Here is a 26,507-nt window from a genome sequence, read left to right on the forward strand (position 1 = left end):
AAGAGAAAATCTGAGTAACAGCAAAGATGTATCTACAAATTTGAACCGACGTGCATTCATAACTCTTGGACTTACGACTGCAAATGTAGATAAAATTAATTCAAATCATGACAGAAGTGAACTATGGTATCAAGACTGTGCTGCAACCCAACACATGACTTCACGAAGAGATTGGCTGATAGACTTTGTTGCATTTGAAGATCCTGCTGTTGTTATAATCGGTGATGCAACAAAATTAGAAGGCATCGGCAGTGGTGATGTTAAGCTGGAAGCCTTTGATGGAAATGAGTGGTACAAAATTATTCTCAAAAACGTTCTCTATGTTCCAAGGATGACCTTCAACCTTTTTTCGGTTACTCAAATGCTGGACAAAGGTTATACGCAGGCTGCTGATTCAAATGGATCTTTATTTAAGACGTCAGATCAAACATCAATTGTAGCTGTTTCAGAGCGTGATGGAAATTTGTTTAAGATGATGTTTCGTCAGGAACTAGATGAAAAGTGCATGGTGACAGTTTCAATTAAGACTTGGCATGAAAGACTTGCCCATCAAAACATTAAGTACGTCCGAAATATTTTGAAAAAGCATAAAATAAAATATGTTGATGATTGGAATGACAATGTTTGTACAGGTTGCGTGTATGGAAAGCAACATCGAATTTCACATCCAATAAATCCAAAGGTTGCTGAAAATATTTTTGACATGATCCATGTTGACTTATGTGAAATGAATATGCCCTCATTGGGAGGAGCCAAATATTTTCTTTTGCTAAAGGATGATTTTTCTCACTATCGAACAGTTTATTTCTTGAGAACTAAAGATGAGGCAACTGAAAAATTAAATGCTTTCATGAAAATGGTAGAAAATCAATTCGACAGAAAAGTAAAGTGTTTAAGGTCTGACCATGGGACAGAAATTAAAAATGCTGACACGAGACGACTGCTGAACGAGCTTGGTGTATTTCATACAAAATCAAATGTTTACACCCCGCAACAAAATAGGAGGATAGAAAGAGAGATGCGGACCGTTGTAGAATCAGCCAGATCAGCTATACACGCACGTGATTTAAACGAAAATCTATGGGCTGAAGCAGTGAATTATGCTGTGTTCACCATTAATCAGACTGGAACAAGTTCATGTGAAGGCAAGAGTCCTGCCGAGCTTTGGTTTGGAAGAAAAATGGACATCATTAAACTAAAGACGTTTGGATCAGACTGCTATGTTTTGATACATGACCACAAGCGATTGAAGACTGGAAAGAAATCTAAGAAAGGAATATTTGTTGGGTATGACTTGGACTCTCCGTGTTATAGAGTGTACTTGCCTGATGAACGAGTTGTAACGAGCTCCGTGAATGTGATCTTTGACGAGAAGACTGACAGCAATTCAACAAATATTGAAATGAATCTGGACACAAGAAATGAAAATTCAGGTGGAGAATTTGATGAATCTGAATTGGAAAGTTCAAATTATGAAACTCCTGAAGAAGAAGGCCGTGAAAATCAAACTTCAGATGACGTTCCACTCCTGCCTGATGCAAGTACTAGCCAGCCATTAAACGAAAATAATTCAACTCGTCGAAACCTACGTGATCGTCACACTTTGAAGAAGCCTGAAAGATTAAATGATTATGTTTTTGATAATTATTTTGAAAACGAATCAAATGTTGCTATGATTGGAGAAGTAGAAGATATTCCTGTGTCTGAAGCATTGAAAAATGAAAAGTGGAGAAAAGCTATGACTGAAGAATTTAAATCTCTTACCAAAATGAAAACTTGGGATTTGGTAAAAGCACCAGATTACATCAAGCCTTTAACATGTCGTTGGATATTACGCCAGAAAAATGATGGTCGATACAAAGCTAGACTTGTGGCTAGAGGCTTTGAACAAAAGGAAGGAATAGACTATAATGACACATTTAGTCCAGTTGTTCGCTATGTTTCCATTCGACTAATTCTCAGTTTCGCTGCATCCAGCAACATGAAATTGATGACTTTTGACGTTAAGACGGCCTTTTTGTATGGTGATCTGCAAGAGGAAATATTTATGTATCAACCCGAAGGCTTTCAGAATGGTACCAGTGACGTATGCAAGTTAAACAAAAGCCTGTATGGCTTGAAGCAAGCTCCTAAAAACTGGAATGACAAAATAATGAAGTTTTTAAAAACACTTGGACTTGAAAATACCGATGATGATCCGTGTGTTTACTACAATCAAGATAGAAGTATGATTCTCGCGTTATTTGTGGACGATGGATTGATTGCTGGTAAAAATAATGAAGACATGACAAAAGTTCTCAAAAGATTGAATCGTGAATTTGAAGTGACATTTGATGCTGCTCGTGTAGGTCGATTATCATATTTGAGTATGCAAATACAAGACAGTGCAAATGGTATTTTCGTTAATCAACCAAAATACACTGAGAAAATTTTACAACGATTCAAATTCAATTTTGCTAATGCTGCTTCTACTCCAATGGAACGTGGTATGATAACTGATGAAGAAAATCTCGTGAACGACAGGCCACTGGAAAAATCAACACCTTATCGCGAAGCCATAGGAAGTTTGTTATATCTATCTACAGTATCTCGCCCTGATATAAGCTTTGCTGTTAGTTACCTGAGTCGATACTGTAACAACCCAATGAACAGTCACTGGAAGATGGTTAAACGTATATTTCAATACTTGCAAAGGACAGTAAACTGTGGTATTTTGTATAATCGAGATGAAAACTTGGTCGCTTACACTGATTCTGATTATGGAGGAGACACTGCTACACGTCACTCAACAAGTGGTGTTCTTATTATCAGAGGAGGTCCGATTGTCTGGTATGCTCAAAAACAACGTCTTGTTGCAACATCATCTGCTGAAGCAGAATATCGTGCTGCAGTTTCTTCAATTGATGACATTTGCTGGATTCGACGTATTGGCAGAGAACTTGGCTTTATAAATTCAAATGAGCCAACAACATTGTATGTGGACAACCAGTTAGCTATACACATGCTTAAAAATACACATGAGGGTAAAATCACCATGGGTAAGAAACACATTGAAATTTCAAGAAAATTTGTCCAAGAACATATTGGAAAGACGGTTAATTTGAAACATGTCAAATCTTCTGAACAACTAGCTGATGTTTTGACCAAGCCTTTGACTTGGAAAATATTTCAAGAATTAAGAAATAAAATAATTAAGGAGGAGTGTTGAGATTAATTATTTTTTATTTGGTAACATTGTTCATCCTTTCTTTTGTAAAGTCAAAATTCTATGTTTGTCTCTTTTATGTTCTGTCTCTTACATTTTTTTTTTAAATTTATTTTACAACCGTCTTGTCTCGTCTCTAGTCTGAGTAGTCTTTTTATGCATCTGCAAATGTTTTACAATTATAAAACAAAATCCATAAAGTAAATTTAATTAATCAAAAGTACAGAGACTGTATATGTTTTACCTACCAACCTAAATATTAAATAAACACTTGTTAAAATAAATTGTGTCCTGTGTTTCTTTTGTATGGCCTTCACAAATCACTCATTATCTACAAGTACATAACTTCAACATTCAACGCTGGCAAAACCACTGCGTAAGCTTTTCCATCTGTCCTATTCTACAGGTCTCTTCCCGAGTGGATGGAAAACTGCATTTGTCCAGCCTGTCCCTAAAAAAGGAGAATTCTCCTCTCGCTCAAACTATCGTCCAATTACACTTACGTCCCTTCTTTCTAAGGTCATGGAAACGCTAATTAATTTTCTGCTTAAGAAATATCTTGAAGAACGGAAGCTTCTTAATGACCAACAGTATGGCTTTCGTAGCAATAGGTCCACTGGTGATCTCATGGTTCATCTCACCGAACAGTGGAAAAAATCTTTACATCGTTTTGGAGAAAGTAAGATTATTGCTCTTGGTATTTCAAAAGCATTTGAAAGAGTTTTGCACCAAGCTCTCTTATCGAAAATGAGTGCTTATCTCTTCTTGTTGGATTAGAAATAACCTTTCTAACCGTTCAATACAAGTTGTATTGGATGGTTTCAAGTCTGAAACTCATAAAATAAATGCTGGTGTACCCCAGGACTCCGTTTTGTCTCCGACTCTCTTCCTTATATTCATAAACGATCTTTTGTCTGTCACTTCTAATCCATTAAACTGTTTCGCCGACGACAGTACCCTCGGCTTTACACATTCGTTTCTAGATTCACATCCTTGTCCTTCGAATGTGGAATTTAAACGGCAGCGTATGATAAGCTCATTAAATTCTGATCTTCACAGCATTGTCCAATGGGAAACTAATCAACTTTTAGTACTCGGTATGAATATGAATTTATCCGTCCAAAGCTTAAATATAATTCGCATATCTGGGCAGGTGCCCCCAAAACAAGTTTAAATCTCTTGGATAGAATTCAAAAAAGGGCTTTAAAAATGAAAGGCGACAGAACTATAATCGAAACATTAACATCGCTAGAACACCGTCGCCATGTTTCATGCCTTTCGTTATTTTATTGATATATTTACAAACAATGTTCTATCGAATTAGCCAGTTGCATTCCACCCCTTAAACAATTCAGCCGTAATACTCGCACTTCTAAGAATGTTCATCAGTTTACCCTTGAGCTCAATTTCGGGCGTACTGTCAAGTACAGAGATTCTTTCTTAAAACGCACATCGAGAATGTGAAATGCCTTGGCCAACTCTGTTTTTCCCTCCCATTTTGATCTTCAAAACTTTAAGACCAATGTGCACCGGTATCTCCTTTTAAATCCTTTCCTATTTTCCTAACGCTCGCTGTTGGTGTTCCAATTTTGTACTGTTCCGATAACATCATTTAAAATTTTACTGATAAAAGCAACAGTAGAAAATAACCTCTTCAAATAGAAACTTCAAAGTGACATTTAATTTAATGACGTAAATTTAATGATTGCTATAAACGATCATCAGTAAAACACTTCAGAATCCTCCTGTTTCAAATTTAACTGATGGATTTTACTGATAGCTACATATAACCAGCCCCTTACTCATAAGGGTTGGAGAACTCACTGCAGTTTCGCTGAACGGAACCAAGCTTTGAATTTATCCTTGCTATAATGTAGTCTATATGTAACGAAAACGACAAATATTGATTAAGAATGACTCATGGATCACTAATCTCAGATTTTCGATCAAGAATTTGGTTAAAAATTTGGTATCGTTGCTTCAGAATTTGATGTTTTGATTTTTCTAAAAGTTGATGAATACTCGTAATGCGCATTGCCAAAAAAAAATGGTTGCCACGTCATGACCTTGAAATTCTTCGACTTACATTCACTACATGTTCATAGTTGCATTTATTTGTCTTAATATCTCCATACATTCTTCAGTAGAGAATCCTCAAAGCTTTAGCTGTGCCATACTTTTGACGCGGACACGAAATTTTATGAGTGGAAGGTCTATTTTTAGGCACTTAACCCAAGAACGAAGAATTGTTTTGTGTTTACTGAAACTCAAAACAGAGTTGGAAATATTATGTACAAAATGTTCAAAATTTTTAAAAATTTATTGAACAAAAACACTTAATTCAAATTAAAAAGTTATAACGCTTCCTTGAACGATCTATGACAAGGAATCATGACCCTGTTACTTGTTTTCTTATAAAACACATTCCACTTTAGTTTACCATTCCTAGTGAGGTGACTGGGGATCTTCCGACACCTCTGGCTCCAAAAAAGTGTAGCTTTTAAGATTTTAATATTGTCACTAAAAGCAGGTTTTTGAATCTCTTCCTTATTGCGTACGTTATGTCAACTTACATCAAAAATCCAATGTGTCTCAACCTTAAACCATAAATCTGTTCCCGTGGTGAAAAACCAAATTTACCATGAGAATTATTTCGATGACATATCTGTCAAAAAATTCTCCATATGTTTTACTGTTTTCTTCTGCTTTTTTTCTGTTCCCTGTTGTGTAATAAGAATTCAGAAAATTGCTGCGGGCGACCGGGTCGATAGGAACATTTTGTGTCTTTTCTAATTCTGATTTGTTATGGCATGTTCTCGTAAATTACTGCCTTCCCTATTTGTGAATTCATTAACCAAACGCTCTTTCATGATGTCTTCTAAACTGAGGGCCGAAGAAGTTCTTGATGATATCAAGACGAAGAACCCATACTTCGAGAAGTATGCTTCCAAAATAGCAGCTCTACAAAAAACCTCACCCGAAGAGTTTGTCGAACGAATGGAAAAGTTTGCTACGGTTAAGGAAGCAAAGCAAAAGAAGGAGACACGGTAAAGGTTCTGAAATGAAAACTTGTGTTAAGATTAAGCTAAATTTTGTATGATTTCAGTGATTACTCTGAGCTATTGAATCCAAAGAAGCCTGTCGCGGAGGTGCCATCAGAAATTCCCCACAAGAGACTATCTGATATCATGAAGCTGGAACTTGTGCAAGATAAATCTGCAGACGAATTAAAACAGATATGGTACGAGTATCACAAAACCAAGGATGTGATCGCTGCGACTCTTACAGTCGAACAATATGATACATTAATGACTCGGGCAAAGCTACATCCCATTTTCATCCTCCCTCTGCCTCGGAGTGAAGGATTTGAATTTATTTTGCTGCAATTTTCTGCCAATACTGTTCATTTTACACCTCTTCTTGCTTATCAGGTATGTTGACATAAACTTGGTTTTATATTGCTTGTTCTAAGACGTTCTCATATTTAAAATGTTTTGTAGATTCACGCTGAGAATGCACCGGAATGCCTCAACATTGTCCATTATACGGAAGTTAAAGACAAAGGCTTAGTGCTGATGCGTGGTGAATATGATAGCAAAGTTCTTACCGGTCAGGAAGCACAGTGTTTAGCCAATGAGCTTCAAATGTTCTATTGTATGCAAGACGAGGCTAAGTTAAATGTTCTGGAGACATTCACCAAACAACCAGATAGTTTCAAACACATGGATCTTATCAAACAAGTTGAAGAAATTCAATTGAAATAAAATGTTGATACCCTGAAATACGGAAACTTTGTTTTATTTTCGAATATCCCACTTTCAAAATGTACAATTTATCTGAATCCATTTCTTAGCACGAAAGTTCAATACTGAAAACTTTTTAGCGGAGTACTGTGGCGAATACGTAATTTTCTTGTTTTTTAAATGCTCTTGCTTTGTTGTTTGAGAGGGATATTGATTGGATTGAGCTCAAGGTTGAACTGATGAGCATTCTTAGAAGAATTGAGGGGAGGGCGACTGGAACTATCTGATTTACAAAACAATGTTTGTAAAAATAACGGTAGAACAACGAAAGGCATGACAAATTGTGGAAGTGTTCGAGTGATGTTTCGGTTATAGATCTATCTCCTATCACTTTCAAAGCTCTTTTTTGGATCCTATCTAAAAGACTTAAGCTTGTTTAAGGCTTGTCTACCTAAAAATGATGTTATATATTCAAGTTTTCGATGAAAGAGGGCCTTGATAATTACACCTAGATCGGAAGAGGTGAACAATTTCTTGCACCTCCGGAGAAATCATAAGCACTTTTGGAAATATCGAATATGTGATCTTTCCATAAGAGGTGATCTGTGATAAACATACCGAGTACTGAAAATTGATTTGTTTCCCGGATCCAAGTGCTACTCATTAATAGTTGCATCTGTGGGTCGATTACGCTTTATTGACAGGAGACAGCATTGAGTTTTTGAAGCATTAAATTCTATATTTATCAGCGACTCTATTACCTGGGAAAGTAGGACCGTTAGTGCTATTGGATAATTTACTTTTTTAGGGACAGGCTGCATAAATGTTGATTTCCAACCGCTCTGAAAGAGATCCATAGAGTAGGAATGATGGTCTACGAAAACGATCATGAAATTAAATGGAAGTGGCTCGAAAGCCAGGTAAACGTTTTCATGGGTGTATAATTATGAGTGTATGTTAGTGGGTGTTGCAAGATAAACCATATCCAACAAAAGTATATTGCGCATAAAAAAAAAAAACGCCGGCCAGATATCGTGCATCGTCTGATCAAGGGCGGATCCAGACTTTTATTTAGAGAGGGTCAAAATATTACTAAAAAGAGGCTACTATTTACTATTCTTCAATTCTTGTTATTAGATTCTTTTAGAACACTCCCTTCCCAACATAAGAAAGCATTACAAGATTCCAATAGTTTTCTAAATATGCCCTATGCAAGAGCTAATATACAATAATTTAGAAGCATTTTGGGCGCGTTTCATGTGGCATGTAAAAAATTGTGCAGGGGAGGAATGAAAAGTTAGCAAAACAGATTAAGGTCAAAAAATCTTATAAGCTCAAGCTCTTCTCCAAAAACCCTTACAGGACCATCTAAGAAGACTCTTATAATAATCAAACAAGAGAACAAGCTGGATTTAGGGAAGGATTCTCAACAACACACCACTGACAGACTATCAGCTAATGGAAAAATTCAATGAATTTAGACTACTTATTTTCTATTTATTGATTTTAGTAAAGCTTTTGGCTCCGTTGAACACGAAATAATTGAATGAAACGATTAAAATTATGTACAAAAATGACGCAGCACGAATTCAAACAGACAATATAGCACAAACATTTACTATTACAAGAGGAGATAGACAAGGAGATCCGCTTTTACCCGTTCAGCTCTGGAAGACATTTTACAACAAAAAAAAACTAATTGGAAGACAAATAATAGATTAAGGATATCTGGACAACTTCCTACGTAGAAGATTACATATATTTGGGTCAACTAAATCATTTAAGGACCAGGAAAATAATGAAATTAACAGACGCATCACAAACAGCTGGAAACAATTCTGGAGCCTTAAACAAAATTTACAATTGGACCAAAGTGTAGACACTATGAAATAGATCTTCGACTCTGCTATTCTACCGATCTTTACTTACGGGCTTCAAATAATGAGCTGGACTTTAAAAACACTTGACCCGGTAAGGACATGTCAGACCAAAATGGAAAGGAACATTTTGAACATACGACCAAGTCAAGGTGTACAAAATGAAGATATTTGCAATAGAAGCGAAATTATTGACGTCATAAATGTGTTCTATACTTAAATGAAGCTGGTCAGGTCATGTTTCTAGCCTTTCTTCAGGTAGCAACTTGAATTAAATATTATATTATACTAGCTGACCCAACAAATGGTAGACATATGCATTCAAGAAGACACAAGCGTCCACAGGTTTTTCTCAAACACACCTCTGTCTATCAACTCATACTTTCACCTCCCCACGTTGAACATCGAGTGCCTAGTACCTCTCCTGGAGATTGGGTTCTTACCCCAGTGGAAAGTTGTTGGGGGCAGCAAACGAGAGAGGGGGGGGGGGAGAGGTGTTTCCACTAAGGTACCTCTCCTTATCCAGACTGCAGCCGACGAATTCTCGAGATGGAATCTACAGTTCCAGTAAGGTTGAACTACTGAGTGAACATCTTATAGGGCTTCTTCGACATATTCGGAGCCCAGGCCTGTAAGGAGCAGTTTATCCGGCTCCCTGTTCTTGGAGTTATACTATAAGGATCTGGCCCTCCAGGTTGGTTGACTTCCTGGCCACGTAAACAATACCTTTAGGTGCGAAGCACCAACAAGCCTCGAATATGGATGGATTCACTGTTGACAACCCACGCAAACGAAATAAGGACAACGAACTTCGGATATGTACGTGGAATGTTAGGTCCCGAACAATTAGCGGAAGCCCTTAACTGCTGCAAGGCAGATATAACCGCCATCCAAGAAGTGCGATGGGATGGACCGGGCAAACGCAAACTAAAAGACTGCAATGTACACTACGGTGACTGCTACGAGAACAAAGACAGCGTCTATTTGGGTGTGGATTTGTTGTTGGAACTAGACATAAGCCTAATATGCGCGCATGCCCCAACAGAGGAGAAAGATGAAGACACCAAAGACATATTCTTCGAGCTCTTGAACAAGACATATGAGCAGTGCCCTGGCTATGACATTAAAATTGTCTTAGGAGATTTTAATGCCAAGCTAGGAAGAGAAGACATCTTTGGTGGGATAATCGGGAGATACAGCCTGCACGACACCACCTCCGACAACGGATTCAGGCTGGTCGATTTCGCTGCGGGGCGAGGTGTTCTGGTAGCTAGTACGCAGTTCACGCATCTTATTATCCACAAGGGGACATGGAAATCTCCTGGTTAATCAACCGTCAACGAGATCGACCACATTGCGATCGACGCAATGACACTTCTCCAGAATACAGGATATCCGAACATTCCGAGGGGCCAACATTGACTTGGACCACTACCTCGTTGTAGCCAAGGTGAGCTACAATCGCAACAGACTGCCATGTCCTTTTCCGATCGACACTTCTCCAGAATACAGGATATTCGAACATTCCGAGGGGCCAACATTGAGTCGGACCACTACCTCATTGTAGCCAAGGTACGCTACAATCGCAACAGACTGCCATGTCCTTTTCCGATCGAGTCTCTAATAACCTCTTAAGGAGTCCTATGCTGCCTTCATTAAGCATTGGAAACCAGTGGCAACATTACCTTGCAGCCATCAGGGATGCCGCATCTGAAGTGCTAGGTTTCACAGGGCCACCACAGCGAAACCCCTGGTTTGACGACGAATGCCGGCAAGCGCACGCAGCGAAACAGCAGGCATACAAAACAGCGCTGTACAAAAGGAGAGAGGAACACCAGCTTCATAGATGAAAAAAAAGAGAGCATGAGAAGTGCGTGATCGAGGAGATAGAGGGATGTCAAAATAGGGATGAGGTTCGTAAATTTTACGAAAAGGTAAAAAAAAACTCCCAAGGGTACCAGCCACGAACCGAAGCCTGTAAAGACTATCAGGGGAACATCGTAGTAGAACCGCAGTCGATGCTGAGAATATGGAAAGATCACTTTTCCAAATTATATAACGGCGATGACGAACCGAATTCCTCTGTAAGGGAGATAGAACCACTCAACCTCGGCGACGCAGATCAACAATTCCGCCTACCCGACCTTGATGAAGTGAAGATAGCTATATCTAAACTTAAGTCAAACAAAGCTGCTGGAGCTGACGGCATCGCTGCCGAACTATTCAAAGCAGCAGGCGATGACTTGGTACGGAGCATGCACCAACTCATCTACAAAATATGGTCGGAAGAAAGCATGCCCGATGAGTGGAATCTCAACATAGTGTGCCTAATACATAAGAAAGGAGACCCTCAACATTCATATAAGTTCCTCTCTGCCGTATTATGTGAACGTCTGAAGCTGTTTGTCAATAACCTGATAGGTCCTTATCAGTGTGGCTTCAGACCAGGAAAGTCCACTATCGACCAAATATTCACACTACGGCAAATCTTGGAAAAAACCCAAGAGCTTCAAATTGATACCCACCATGCACGCTGTTGTATCAAGGTCGGAAAAGATCTCACCGAAGCATTTGATGTCTAAAAAGGTGTTAGACAAGGCGATGCACTGTCATACGACTTCTTCAACATCGTTTTTTAAAGAATTGTGCAAAACTCAACCGTCAACACTAGAGGCACAATCTTCCAAAGGTCCATCCAATTATTGACATAATTGGAACATCGAAGCGTGATGTCAGTGGAGCGACGGAAGCGAAGAAGATGGGTTTAGTGGTCAATAAAGGCAAGACCAAGTATATGCTGTCATCAAAAAAGGACATTGAACAACGACGTATTGGACAAAACGTCACCATGGACAGCTATAACTTTGAGGTAGTTAAGGACTTTGTCTGCCTAGGCACCGCTATTAACACAGACAACGACACCAGCGCTGAAATCAAACGAAGAATAACTCTTGGAAATCGCTGCTTCATTGGATTTTGAAGGCAATTGAGAAGTAAAGTCCTCTCTCGAGCATCTTAAATCACCATCTATAAGACACTAATCATTCCCGTTCTCATTTATGGCGTTAAGGCCTGGACCCTGTCAAAGAAAGATTAGAGCGTCTTACGATGCTTGCTTCGAGAGAAAAATTCTTCGGGCGATTTTTGGCCCCTACGCATAGATGGAGAATGGAGGAAAAGATATAACAACGAACTGTACGGGCTATACAACGACACTGACCTAGTTAGCAGAATTAAAGTCCAACAGCTTAGATGGCTAGGTCATGTAGAGCGGATGGACATCAACGCTCCAGCCCGGAAGGTCTTCGAATCCAATCCCGAGGGACAGCTAGCTAGGGAACGAGCTGGCTGGAGACGCTTGTTGGTTGAGGCCCAGGTCCACCCCGGACTGTAGCGCCACCTTTCGTAAGTAATTATGACGGTATGGTTAATTATCTTTTGTCTTTTTCTTGGAATGACATTTTTTGTTCATCTGAATTATGTTTTTATGTAGCGTGTACTCTAGTTTTGTAAGCGTGTTGATAGATTTGTGCCTAAAAACATTCTAAAAATAATTTTTGTCCTATCTGGTATAATGGGAGGTTGACCCATCTCAAAAACATAAAAAATAAGGCATACAAATTATATACATATGTATGTACATATGTAAATCTGATAAAAATAATTCTGAGCTTCGCGCAAACTACATATCTAAATCTTCAACGAGAATTCGATATTCTCAATAAATTCTTATATCGAAATTATATTTTTTCTATTGAATGTGACATCTACTTAAATGCTAATCGTTTTTATAATTTTATAAACTCAAAGCGTAAATCGAGCGGATTACCTAGTTGTATAAGGTATCAAAATACAATTACTAGTGATATACCTACAATTTGTAATCTATTCGCGGACTATTTTCAATTGGTTTACTCTTAAGATACTCCCCCTATCCAGAAACTACCTTTTATGAGTAGATTGGTCAATATAGGTTCTTTAGATTTTAGTCCTTTTGAAGTAGAAGAGGTTTTATCTAAATTGGATGCTAATAAAAGTGAAGGGCCTGATGGGATCCCTGCTATTTTGTTAAAAAAATGTAGTATTGCAATTGCTCAACCAATTTCGTGGATTTTTAATCTTTCAATAGCCAAAAGGCAATTCTTGGATTGATGGAAGGTTTCATTCTTATCGCCAATTTTCAAATCGGGATCGAAGCAGGATGTAACCAATTACAGACCCATTTGTAAAATTTCTTGCATTCCAAAAGTATTGGAAAAGTTAGTTTGTTAACTGTGTTATTTCATAACTATATTTCGGTTTCTCAACATGGGTTTGTAGCAGGGAAATCAACCGCAACAAACTTAGCCTTAATAAGTAATAACATTATTAAAAATATGGAAAAAGGGTTGCAAACAGATGTTATTTTTACAGATTTTGCAAAGGCATTTGACAGAGTTAACCATAAAATCTTAATAAACAAACTAACTTCTCTAGGTATTCACTCTTCCCTACTAAAGTGGCTTAAATCATATTTACCTGGTAGAATTCAAATAGTAAAAGTTGATAGCTCGCTCTCGAAATATATCTCGGTCCCATCTGGTGTTCCACAAGGAAACCATTTGGGTCCATTATTATTCTTGTTATTTGTAAATGATATGCCTGATATTTTTCATAATTCAAACTGCCTTCTTTTCGCGGATGATCTCAAACTTTATCGTGAGATTTCTTGTCAAGCCGGCTGTGTTCTTCTTTTGGAAGATCTGTTAAGTCTCGATAATTGGTGCAAGCTAAATCACCTACTGTTAAATGCCTCTAAATGTCAAGTCTTGTCGTGTTCCCGAAGTTCTAATCCCATAGTGTTTGATTATACTATCAACCATGTAAGTTATTTATTTATTTATTTATTATTTACTTTACTTCTTACCGCACTATGATTATATGCTTTCTTAAAAAGAAACACCAAGGAATTCTCAGATTCATATACCTTAAAATCTTTGTACAATTCACTAGTGAGGTCAGTTCTTGAATACTGTAGCATTAATTCAATAGATAGAAGAAACATTTTACAAGGTACGCATTTTATAAGCTAAACTGGAGGATTGTAAGTCCTTCTTATTATACGCGATGCTTATTATTTAATATTTGGTATCCAATCTCTTTATGATCGTAGGGCTTATTTTTCAGTAATGTTTATAAGAGACATTGTAACATTTCATATCAATTGTCCTCCTCTACGAAGACTAGTTAACTGTGTAAATTCACCCTCTAGAACTACACGCTACCAGTTTAATTTTTATGAGCAGTTTCATCGTACAAATTATGGCAGGAATGAACCCATTACGCGTTGCACAAGAGAAGTGAATTTAATTTGCGATAAGATTGATTTTATGAACCCATTACGCGTTGCACAAGAGAAGTGAATTTAATGTCCAACAAGATTGATTTTAATCTTGATGTTTCGAGAGATTCATTTAAAAAATATGTTTTAAGTAATATTTAAACTGTTACATCCTTAAAAATGTTAAGACTTAATATTTTTTGTTTTAAATCATTAAGTTGTATTTATTAATTGTAAATTATAATTAAAAAATGTAATATTTATTTATATTGGTATATTTTCACCAACAATTATATTATATTTTGTATTAGTATCTAGTCTATAAGATTGAATCTTATTGATGAAATAAACTAAAACTAAAAGGAGAATTTTATATAAATATTTTATATTGTAACGTGTTTTATTGTGACTAATTTGTTTTTTGGAAAAAATGCAACTTACAACTTATAAATAGTCGTTGCCTAGAAAATTTTAAGAGCAAAAATTGATTTTATCTCCAAAATAATTTTATGCAACGGTAAAATTTGATAAAATCCGAATTGACAGTTTTTTTTTACAAAAAAATAAAAACCTAAAAAACATTACTATAAGTTGGTAAAAATCTACTTTCCACTCAAATATCTTTTTTTGAAAATTAAAAATATTTGATTTAAACTAATTGTATCTCAAAGAAAGTACTGTTTTCGACATTCAGTAATTTTTTGTATAAAAAATTTTGATAAAAAAATAAAAACTACAAAAAATGGTACGCGAAATTGGTAAAAATTGATGTTCGGTTATCGATATCTCGTGAATAATAAAAGATATTGACTTCAAATTAAATTCAATTATCCCATTTTTATTTGTTTATATAAGAAATAAAAACTTTTATGAAATCCTACTAAAATTGTTTTTTGACTAAAAATCTGAATCTACCTATATTGTTGGTAATGTTTAGTTATTTCTTTAGAAAAATTCAACTGACAACTTTTTTAACAAAAAACGAAAACCTTTTAAGCAAAACAAATCGACAGACAGGATGGGATGCTATCAGTGTGGGTCGCATCTCAGCCTCTTTTTATAAATATTGTTTCTATTATTACGAACTAATATCGACTATAGAAATGTGGAGTGGACCTAAGAAATTAAGCTTTTCAGCAGCAGCAAAAGCTTATACGAGAAATATATGGGACTTTCCCCGATAATGCCAGTCACTTATGGAATATTGATTGTTACCTTCTTAAATCTTATCATTCTATGCGTCATTTATTCATACAATTTATTTCAGTTTAAAAAAATATAAAACTGCATAGGAAACAATTTCCCGCCAAAAAACATCAAGTGAATTTTACTACTCCTATACATGCATGACAAACGTATGTATGTAGCTATTGTTAAAACTGAGTTAAATGATACTGATCGCTTAGATAGTATTTATTGTTTATAATAATTTTTAATTGCTGACCAAAAAGTTCAATAATTGTTTTGATGAAATGAAATCCGAAGCATGTCAAATCCATTAATTCGATTGCTGTTCTCCACATTTCCACAATCGAACACTTTACTCTAGACTCTATGCTGATCAATAACGAATCAGCTTCAGACGACGACCGACGACGCTAGACTGTAGGCGACAGCGGATATCCCCTAAAAGAAACGCTTTATTATAAACGGGAATCAATACGTTCGCTATTGTTTACACTTAAGTCACATTTTAACTGCACGAACTTTGTTTACAAAAGTATTTTCAGAAATAGACGGTTATTGTGAGCTAGATTGTAGATTTGTGATTTACTGAACTGATAGTCGGAAATAAGCGCTCGTAGTGTAAAAACCGTTAATTTATCTAAAAATTAAATTGTTCTATTGTGTAACATTGACTGAAGTCGTTATCATAACTCTTTATCATAAGTAAAACGATAATAAATTTAAATAATTGCAATAATTATTGTATTTAATGACAAATTTCAAAAATGACTCCAAAAGAATTGAAACAAAGTAAAATAAGCAAATCAACAGAATCCCTTTTTGAAGATGTTGAAGTTGGAGAAAAGGAAAAGGAGTATTATCTTGATGATGCCCTCGATATGATTGGTTTGTTATCTTAAGCCTTGAAATTAAATTTTTTGGTGTTTTAATGACACCCTTTAATAATGAATTTAGGGTTTGGGAGGACTCAGATCGAAATATTGTTTGTATTTGGAGTGTTGTTGATGATGGTGGTCAATGAGACTATGGGTATGAGCATAATCAGTATTGCCTCTCAATGTGACTTCAATACCAATTCTCAAGAGAAGGCTCTAATGGGAACGGCGTGTGTAACAGGTAATTATTCACATAAAGTCCAGAATTCGTTGTAAATAAGATCCTATGTATCTAATACCCTAGGTATACAGTACGCTATCATCTTGGAATGATATATAAAAGAAGAACAAATTGTTTTCATTCTGCGATCATAACGATGAATTCCTTAGAAGATGTTTGTTTATTTATTTCTAATTGAATTTTTAATTTCAAAGGAATTCTACTGGCATCATATTTCATGGGATATCTTTCCGATACTTTTGGAAGACGTACAGTCTTATTTCGAGCAACTATAGCAGCTATAATTTTTTCCACTATATCAATGTTTGTGTCAAGCTTATGGATATTTATTGTTCTTCGTTTTTTCGCTGGCATAGGGTAATTATTTTAATAAACAATTTTCGGGATTTGTTAATATTTAGATAAATAAAACCTAAAACTATTGTATATACCTAATACCACGTTACTTTCTTTAGGGTTGCTGGAGCATCAGCGACAATTTATGCTTACCTCGGCGAATTTAATACACCAAAATATCGTCCTGTGATGATTAATTATGCAAGTGTTTTTGTGGGAGTCTCAACTATTTATACTCCAGGTAATTGTAAAATAAGAATTAAAATATATTTATTTTGAAACTCTTGGTGAAAAGTTTAGTTTATTTTTTTTAGAAATGTAATACACATAAAGATACAATGTTTCATTTATTGTGAAAGCTTTAAAGCGCTTTTAAGGTATACAAACTAACATAATAATTAACAAAACAAAAATAAATAAGTATTATATTTAAACAATCAAACACACATTCAATACTAGACTTTAGAAATGGTTTTTAAAAACAACAAACAAAGTTGAGGATGTGTTTCAATAATGTTTTTGTTAAAGCTTATTTCGAAGTCGATGAACAGTGAAACCAAAAAATAGAGCTTAGACAACTGCAACTTCAAGGTTACGTGAAAATAAGCCAAAAGAAGTAAGACCTCAAAAATATTAAATAGGACCATAAAAAGCCCAAAAAAAAAGTTTAATTTCTCAAATTTTGGGTTTCATAATGAAGAGGGGTTTTGATGTGTTGTTACAACTCTCAAATACTGATATTTGCGAGTCATTTCAGGGATGGAGTGGACCAACAGTTGTATGCGATCCCGAAATGCTAATTTAAGAAAGCACTTTTCATTACGAATTATTTTTGGATGATTTGTCGATTCCTCCTAATAGACAGTATCCATGGGTAAGATTTTAAGATTTAGATTTAGAAATTGCATTTCCTTAAAACATGGGTAAAAATACAACAATCGGGGGCCTAGGGGTCTGTTCTTTGAACAATTGTTCTCATGTCAAAAAATTTCCTTCAAGTGTCATTGCTACGAATTGTTGGAATTTGAAAGAATCATTTAAGAACGACAATGGCTGCGTTCAATCTCTTGTTGGATAGGGTATATTTGATAGGTGGATTTTAGATACCTTGTTGAACGAGTTGGATAGCTGTATTGAGATAGCTGTCAAAAAATAAAAACAACTTTCATCCGTTCACAAAAATCAGAGCAACATTTAAGCTTCGAAGTCAAAATTGTTGTAAGATAAAACTTTTAATGGATAATTCAACTGGTTCGTCGAACGATGATCTATTTTAAATGTCCTCTTAGCTAAATTGGAATTCTATGGGATTAATAATTTACTTGCGAAATCTCCGGTTTTTAACGATTTTCGTTTTAAAGAAAAGTATCCTAACAAAAACGAGGGCTGTTATAAAGTGACAATACCTAGATATAGTTTGGAAGACTATCGATCCCATTTCCGAATGAGCAGAAGTTGGTTTGCAGTAAGATTTTGAGTTGGTTTGTTCACAGTAGATAAAGTTTCAGTTTAATGGTGGGACCAACGCAAGAACTTTTGTTGCATTATATATTCGTTTGGTTATGCATCGCTTCTTTAAAAACCATTCAAGGGGCACCATCAACTAGAATAGCCAATAAAATGTGAACAAACTAGTCTTGATATCTATAATTAATTGCTTATTAACGATTTCAAATTATTAGTATCTGTTGTGATAACAACAACAACAACGAAGATGACACCACCCGCAAACAGCAGTGTGCAAACGCGTTGTCGTCGTCGTCGCGACGCAACGCCATGCACTTTTAAAAACAACATGATCTTATTTCATTCATTCATTTTTTTGTCAGTATTAATTTATTTAAAATAGTTCAGTAAGCATTTATTTTGTATAAAAGTAGGAAATTCACAATAATAAAGTTCACTTGCTATTAAAACGGCAAACTACCAGTTCGTGATTTTTACTTCCCCCCACCAGTGGTAAGGAGTTCAACTAACGAATTGTCGAAATTACATTGGTCCTTCGAGAAGAAGAAACAGTGAAGCGTTACCAAGGCTTTTGACATTGGTATATATTTTAAATAACAAATCTAAAAAAAAAAAAAAAAGTTATCTAAATCGAGAAAAATTACCTACAAATTACGAACAAATACAAGTGAAGCTATTATACGATTATAAAACTACGCAACGAATAAATTAAATAAATAAAAACGATACATACAAAAAAAAAAAAAAGTGCTATTATCATGTTGGACGAAACTGAAGTTTTTATTATTGTAGCCAAGCAAAAAACCTTGGCTGAAGATATCGAAACATTGAACAGAAATGTTGGTAAGGACAGTGCGTCAAGGAAAACCCTCAGATACAAAGAAGAAAGACTCCAACGTCTAAGTGCTCTATGGTCTGAGTTTGACTCAAACCATCAAAAAATAGTGTCTACAGTAAAAAAGGACACTCCTTACATGCAAAGGGATACATATAACCGTGTGAAATCGGTGTACGAAGAACTAAGAAAAAAATTAGATGCAATTATCCCAGAACTGGAAAAAAGGAATGAAAGTGAAGGAAAACCCAAAGACAGTGCAGATGTTCTTCAGATGCAAAAGTTGAAAAAACTAAGGCTTAAAGTCACCGCCATAGTTGAGAACTTGGAAGAATTTGAGCAAACTTTCGATGACTACTCCAAGGAAATATATGAGTACCAACAAAAAATGTTACTTGAACAACTTCGAAACATCACCGATCTGCATGAAGACTTTATTGCAAATGCATCGGAGGAAGATCTGAAGGTACCGTATGTGGCAAACAACGAGTATAAGGGTGTAAAACAGGACATTAATAGGTTCCTTCACCAAATGGCATCCAATTTAGTCAATGGCAACAATAGTAACAAGCCAAAAGAAGCGAAACCCGAATCAATGCTTCCGAGGCTGAAGATTCCGACCTTCAAAGGAAATTTCTTAGAATGGCAACCGTTTTATGATCTTTTCTCCACAATCATACACAATAGAAGTAGCCTCAACACATCAGAAAAAATGGAATATCTGAAGACACATTTAGAGGGAGAGCCGCTCCATTTAATCAAACATCTTACATATTCAAGTGAAAACTACAATAGTGCGTGGGAAATCTTAAAAAACCGTTACAATAACGAAAGAAAGATTGTATCTATTCATCTAGAAAAGATGTTTAAGGCTGGACAGCCCACTAACATTCCATCAGCAACGTCGATCAAAAACATTTTTGATGCCATCAAAGAAGGACTGGCAGCACTCAAAAACATGGGTTTCGATACCACATCATGGGACCCAATTATAGTACACATGACGACTAAAATGCTTGATACCGAAAGCAGAAACCTGTTTGAACAAGGGCTAGCAGAACCAAACAAAATGCCAATTTTGAAGACACTTTTGGATTTTCTAGAAAGGCGTTACCAAGCCCTTGATGTCCTCGCTCCCACAAAGAAGCAAAACAAATCTTTTGATGAACCGAAACATACACTTCGCAACTTTCACATCGATACGAAAAACCTCCAATGCCCCATTTGCAAAGGCGAACATGTTATATACACATGTCAAAAATTCTTAAATGCGACACCAAAAGAAAGATGGCAGCTTTCCAAACAAGCTAAGCTCTGCTTGAACTGCTTACGACATGACAAGCAATTACAATGCTTTAGCAAAAGAAATTGCCATCATTGCAACAAAAAGCATCATTCATTTCTACATATGGATTGGGCTGAGCGATTCCCCCAAAACAAACAAACAGACTCAGCTCAAAAAGACGTGATAAAAACAACCAGACAAGTTAACCACAGTGAGCAGGACCAAAATGTAATAATTGCAACAGCCATATTACAAATAAACAATGAAGACGGACTTGGCCGCACTATAACAATACGTGCACTGATTGACCCTGGATCACAGGCGTCATTGATAACTGAATCCATAGCACAAACACTTAAACTAAAAAGACAAAATGTTTCTGTTGAAGTAAGTGGCTTGGGTGCAACAAATGCAGGAACCGCAAAAAACAAGGTCAATGTCAAAATAAGGCCTCACTTTACCTCAGAATTTAGTCTCGGATTAGAAGCTCTTGTACTTCCCAAACTTACAAGACAACTTCCTTCCAAGACTACAAGTTGCCTTAAAATTGGAAATTTAGATCAGTTAAAACTCGCTGATCCTACCTTTAATGTTCCTGGACCGATTGACATGATAATTGGTGCTGATGCATATGGTGACATAATTCTTGACGGAATAAAACGAGATGATTCAAATTCACTGATAGCACAGAAATCACAGCTAGGTTGGTTAATATCTGGGCGAACTTCAAATGAAGAAACTAACAAATATAGTATCACTGGACTAGTAACACAGATTTCAGTCGATGTACTTGAAAAATTTTGGGAGCTAGAAGAAGTTTCCCAACCAAAAATTCAGAAAATAGAAGACAAACAATGTGAACAATTTTACAAGGAAACACATTATCGAAAACCAAATGGGAGATACGTTGTCAAAATCCCATTCAACCAAGAAACAATGCAAACTATGCAACTAGGCGAATCCAAAAATCGAGCAATAGCGAGATTCCGTCAATTAGAAACTCAATTGAACAAGAACCAGAATCTTAAACTTGAATATACACAAGTAATAAATGAGTTTCTAGAGCTGGGGCACATGATAGAAGTTGACTATAACAATCCGAACCGAGAGAATATTTTCTACATGCCTCATCATGCCGTCATTAAACCTACAAGTACAACAACAAAACTAAGAGTTGTATTTGATGGGTCGGCAAAATCGACCACAGGAGTGAGCCTAAACCAACTAATGTTAGTTGGCCCAAAACTACAAGACGACATTACAACAATTCTGATGAGATGGAGGAAACATAAGTACGTGTTTACTTCTGACATAGAAAAGATGTACCGCCAAATCGAACTACACGAAGACCACCAAGATTATCAAAGAATTTTGTGGAGGAGTTCTAATGATCGACCCATTAAAGAGTACAAGCTCACTACTGTCACTTATGGAACGGCATCTGCTCCATACTTGGCCATTAAGACTCTTCAACAACTAGCTGAAGACGAACAACAAAAGTATCCTATCGCTGCAGAAATAGTCAAACATGACTTTTATGTCGATGATGTTATGTCCGGAGGGAATACGATGGCAGAGTGCAGAAAAGCTCAAGAGCAACTTAATGAAATGTTAAGTGGTGCAGGCTTTCATCTCCGAAAATGGGCTGCTAACAACAAAAAACTGCTTCAACATATACCCCTGGAATTACAAAATCAACAGAAAATAGACGTCATGAAGGAAGAGACAATAAAAACTTTGGGAATTCACTGGAATCCTTTAAATGACACTTTCCAGTTCAAGGTCAGCTTGGACACAAGCGTGGATACCATGCTCACAAAACGAAAAACCTTATCCGAAATAGCCAAACTGTTTGACCCCCTTGGCTGGTTGGCCCCTGTGACTGTTAGCGCAAAAATCCTAATGCAGCGCATTTGGAAATCTGAAATCAACTGGGATGACCCACTTCCAATAGAACTTCAAAAACAATGGAACAAGTTGAAAAGGAATTTAATAACAGTTGAAGACATCAGAATCCCAAGGTGGATAGAAATTACAAAGAACCAACATTTTGAGCTTCATGGATTCTGTGATGCATCCGAAGCAGCATATGCAGCAGTGGTATACGCAAGGGTGGCTCTACCAACTGGTTATTTTGCTACAACACTCTTAACTGCAAAAACAAAAGTAGCACCAATTAAGAAGAAACTTCCTCTTCCAAAACTGGAGCTATGTGGTGCTCATCTGCTGTCAAAACTACTGGCAGAAACTTTGAAAACCTTTGGCTCACAAGTGGAAAAAATATTTGCCTGGACAGATTCCACGATCACATTGGCTTGGATTCAAAAATGCCCATCTACTTGGAAGACATTTGTTGCAAACCGAGTTTCAGAAATACAAGAGGCAACAGACACAACTTGCTGGAGGCATGTACGATCATCCGACAATCCAGCTGATTTTGGTTCAAGAGGCTGTTTCCCAGAACAAATGTCCAGCAATCAGATATGGTGGTTTGGACCTGATTGGCTGCAATTCGATTCAGATCATTGGCCCTCACAAGAACAACAAACGAATGCAGTGATTGATATTCCTGAAACAAGAAAAGTCCTAACAATTGCAGCAGAGGAAACTAGTGACATCACCAAAAGATTCTCTAACTACTATAAGTTAATAAGAGTAGCTGCTTATTGTAGGCGATATAAGAACAACTGCAGAAGCAAGAAACTAAACAATCCAATTAAAACTGGTGTTTTAACAGTTCAGGAGTTGAACATCGCGACAAAGGGAATTATACGATATATTCAAGAAAAGGTATATTCCGAAGAACTAAAATGCCTACGAAGTGGAAAGAACATCAGCAAAAGGAGTAAAGTACTCTCCTTAAATCCACTTTTAAACGAAGACAATATCCTTGTTGTTGGCGGCCGAATACAAAATTCGGAGCTTAATAACACAGAAAAACATCCAATCATCCTGCCTCACGAAGAGTGGTTTACAAAACTGCTAATTGAAGATGTCCATGAACGAACGTTGCACGGTGGTATCAGACTTACACTTGCGAAACTAAGGCAGCGCTATTGGGTCATTCAAGCTAAAAGATGTATTCGACAAGTCATACATAAGTGTATGAAATGCTTCCGTTTTAAAGCACAGCCAAAAACTCAACAAATGGGACTACTTCCAGCAGCTAGAGTAACACCATCAAGACCGTTTACACACACAGGTGTTGATTATGCTGGACCAATTCAAATATTAATCTCCAAGGGGCGAGGAAACCGATCGACCAAGGGTTACATCGCCATATTTGTTTGCTTCGCTACCAAAGCTATCCATATTGAACTTGTGAGCGACCTTACCACAGCAGCATTCATGGCTGCATTGAAACGATTTACTTCAAGAAGAGGTCTTTGCTCGCATTTCTATAGTGACAATGGTACCACATTTGTTGGGGCCAACAAGGAAATCCAAAAACAAATGCAAACAATCATCAAGCGTCATGAAGAAGATGCATCATCAAAACTTGTGAAAGACGAAATCGAATGGCATTTTATACCACCCGCATCACCGCACTTTGGAGGACTTTGGGAATCAAGTGTCAAGTCGACAAAATATCATCTAAAAAGAGTTATCGGTGAAACAATGCTTACGTTTGAAGAACTGTCAACCCTGCTGACACAAATAGAAGGTTGTTTAAACTCTCGACCACTTACGGCAATCGAAAACGATGTTGATGACACCACAATTCTGACTCCTGGACACTTTTTGATAGGAGCTGCTCTTAATGCAGTACCCGAACCAATTATAGACGAAAAGAAAACATTTCGATCTCGATGGCAGTTGATACAAAAAATGACTCAAGATTTTTGGAAGATCTGGTCATCCGAATACCTTTCGCAGCTGCAACAACTTCCCAAATGGAAACAAAAAGAAGAAAACATCAAAGTTGATGACATTGTGCTCATCAAAGAAGACCGGCTACCACCAACAACCTGGATGATGGGAAAAATAGCAGAAGTTCACCCCGGCACCGACAAATGTGTTCGAACAGCTACAGTGTTTAGTAAAAATAAACTCTTTAAACGGCCCATCACTAAACTGTGTCGATTGCCCATAGAAAATGAACAACTAGAAACACAAGTCCGACAAGTCAACTTATCAACGAATATAGCTAAGCCATTCTTTTGGCTATTCATACTATTCGGAGTACTGAGCTTGGCTACTTCCTTCGCCACAACCCGTCAACATGAGGTCGAAATCACACCATTTGACTAGAAAATGAACAACTAGAAACACAAGTCCGACAAGTCAACTTATCAACGAATATAGCTAAGCCATTCTTTTGGCTATTCATACTATTCGGAGTACTGAGCTTGGCTACTTCCTTCGCCACAACCCGTCAACATGAGGTCGAAATCACACCATTTGAAAGTCAGCCAGGAATTTATTTCGAAGATGTGGGACAAGCCAATTTAATTTCTAGTTCTTGGAAAATGATTGTGTTTTTCAACATGAGTAATTATTGGAACGAGTACCAAACGTTCACAAAATTAATTAACTCAATGGAATTATTTTGTGGATCAACAGACCTGGTTGAAGTCAAATCAACTTTATGTGACAAAACGTTGATTCAATTCAAACATCAACTTCAACAAATCAAACTCAACAACGAAATCCTTCTTCATGCTAATGAGGACTCGGCAAGAAGGCAAAAACGGTCACCATTTGATATTATTGGAACGGTGACCAACGAACTTTTTGGAATACTTGATCAAAGATTCGCTGACAAGTATGAGGAGACAATTGCAACGATAAACGAAAATGAAAAACAGATAATAGACCTAATGAAAAATCAAACGACGATTATTGAGTCAACTGTTAACATTTTTAAGAAGGAGCAATTAGAAAACCAGAAAGAAATCCAGCTATTAAGTACAATTGTTTCTAAACTTTCAAACGAAACAAAAAGGTACGAAAACCTGAAATTGTTTTCCTCAGCAGCTCTAAATGCCATCCTTATAATGATAAATTATAAGTCGACTCAAAACATATTACTCGAGATGTTGCTCTCAACACATACTGGAAGGATTCATCCACTTATCCTTACAGTGCAACAATTTAAAAACGAACTAACAAAAATTCATGAAAATATCCCCCGGACATTGATGATTCCTGGAGAGAGGCATCACGAATCAATCCTACAACTATATAAAACCTTAAGTTTGAGAGGAAGGGTGACTGGTAGCAATATTATAATGGAAATTACACTACCTTTGCTATACAACGAAGAATTTAAGTTATATAAGGTGCTCGCAGTCCCAACTTTTAACAATGGAAATTTCACTTGCATCGTTCCATCATCAGACTATTTGCTGGTTAATTTACAACGAAACCACTACTATCCAATTAACAAAGACGAATTTTCGCGTTGCAAGGAAAGGCCATTTGAAACTTACTGGTGTACTCTCCAACACCCGCTATACACAAGTGGATATTCAGACAGTTCATGTGAAATGAAAATAATTCAAAACGACCGACAACCAATAGATTCATGTCTGGTAAAAGATATCCCACTAAAGACCTACTGGATTGAGATGCATCAACAGAACACTTGGATTTATAGTGTCCCAAAGTCTACAACAGTTAACATCAATTGCGACTTCGATTCAGTACCAACTATCTTAAAAGGTTGTGGGATAATGAAGCTGCCATCAAATTGCTTGATTCATGACCAGACTACAACAATTATTGGAAGACAAATGATGACAAGCAGATTGAAATCCTCAGTGTTGCCATCATTCAACCTCTCTGAGCAGTTAAGTTCGCTTATTTTTAAAACAGAGCAACAACAACCGATCTTACAGCAGTCAAATATTTCTTTGGAAATATCAAGCTTGGAGCAGGCAATAGAGCTTCAAAGAAGTCAAGAAAATATCTTGAAAGAAATCAGGACCCACCGAATTCATCAGTACTCACTATTTGGATCTACTGGGTTTCTGGTTATAATCTGCCTCATAACTGTGGTTATCATAGTTCGAAGAAGACCTCAATTATCTAAGCAAACAAAAAGAACTGAAACAGTACTCAAGGAACCACCAATAGCTGATGCTGTCTTTGAAGATATCGATTTCTCTGTGTCTCCAGTCTGAGGGGCCCAGC

General features: G+C 36.6%; 2 protein-coding genes across 2 annotated transcripts; both read left to right on the forward strand.

The window, feature by feature from the left end:
• Positions 1 to 5,908: 5,908 nt before the first annotated feature.
• On the forward strand, positions 5,909 to 6,995 carry LOC129939030 (ATP synthase mitochondrial F1 complex assembly factor 1). Its single transcript, XM_056046891.1, has 3 exons — positions 5,909 to 6,252; positions 6,312 to 6,636; positions 6,706 to 6,995. Exons 1-3 carry the CDS (start codon positions 6,011 to 6,013, stop codon positions 6,967 to 6,969), a joined length of 831 nt encoding a protein of 276 aa, XP_055902866.1. The 5' UTR covers positions 5,909 to 6,010; the 3' UTR covers positions 6,970 to 6,995.
• Positions 6,996 to 19,010: 12,015 nt separating this feature from the next.
• On the forward strand, positions 19,011 to 24,623 carry LOC129942522 (uncharacterized). The gene has a single exon (XM_056051503.1). It carries the CDS (start codon positions 19,011 to 19,013, stop codon positions 24,621 to 24,623), a length of 5,613 nt encoding a protein of 1,870 aa, XP_055907478.1.
• Positions 24,624 to 26,507: the final 1,884 nt, after the last annotated feature.

Source organism: Eupeodes corollae, chromosome 1 (assembly GCF_945859685.1).
Source record: "Eupeodes corollae chromosome 1, idEupCoro1.1, whole genome shotgun sequence".
NCBI classification, from domain to species: Eukaryota; Metazoa; Arthropoda; class Insecta; order Diptera; family Syrphidae; genus Eupeodes; species Eupeodes corollae.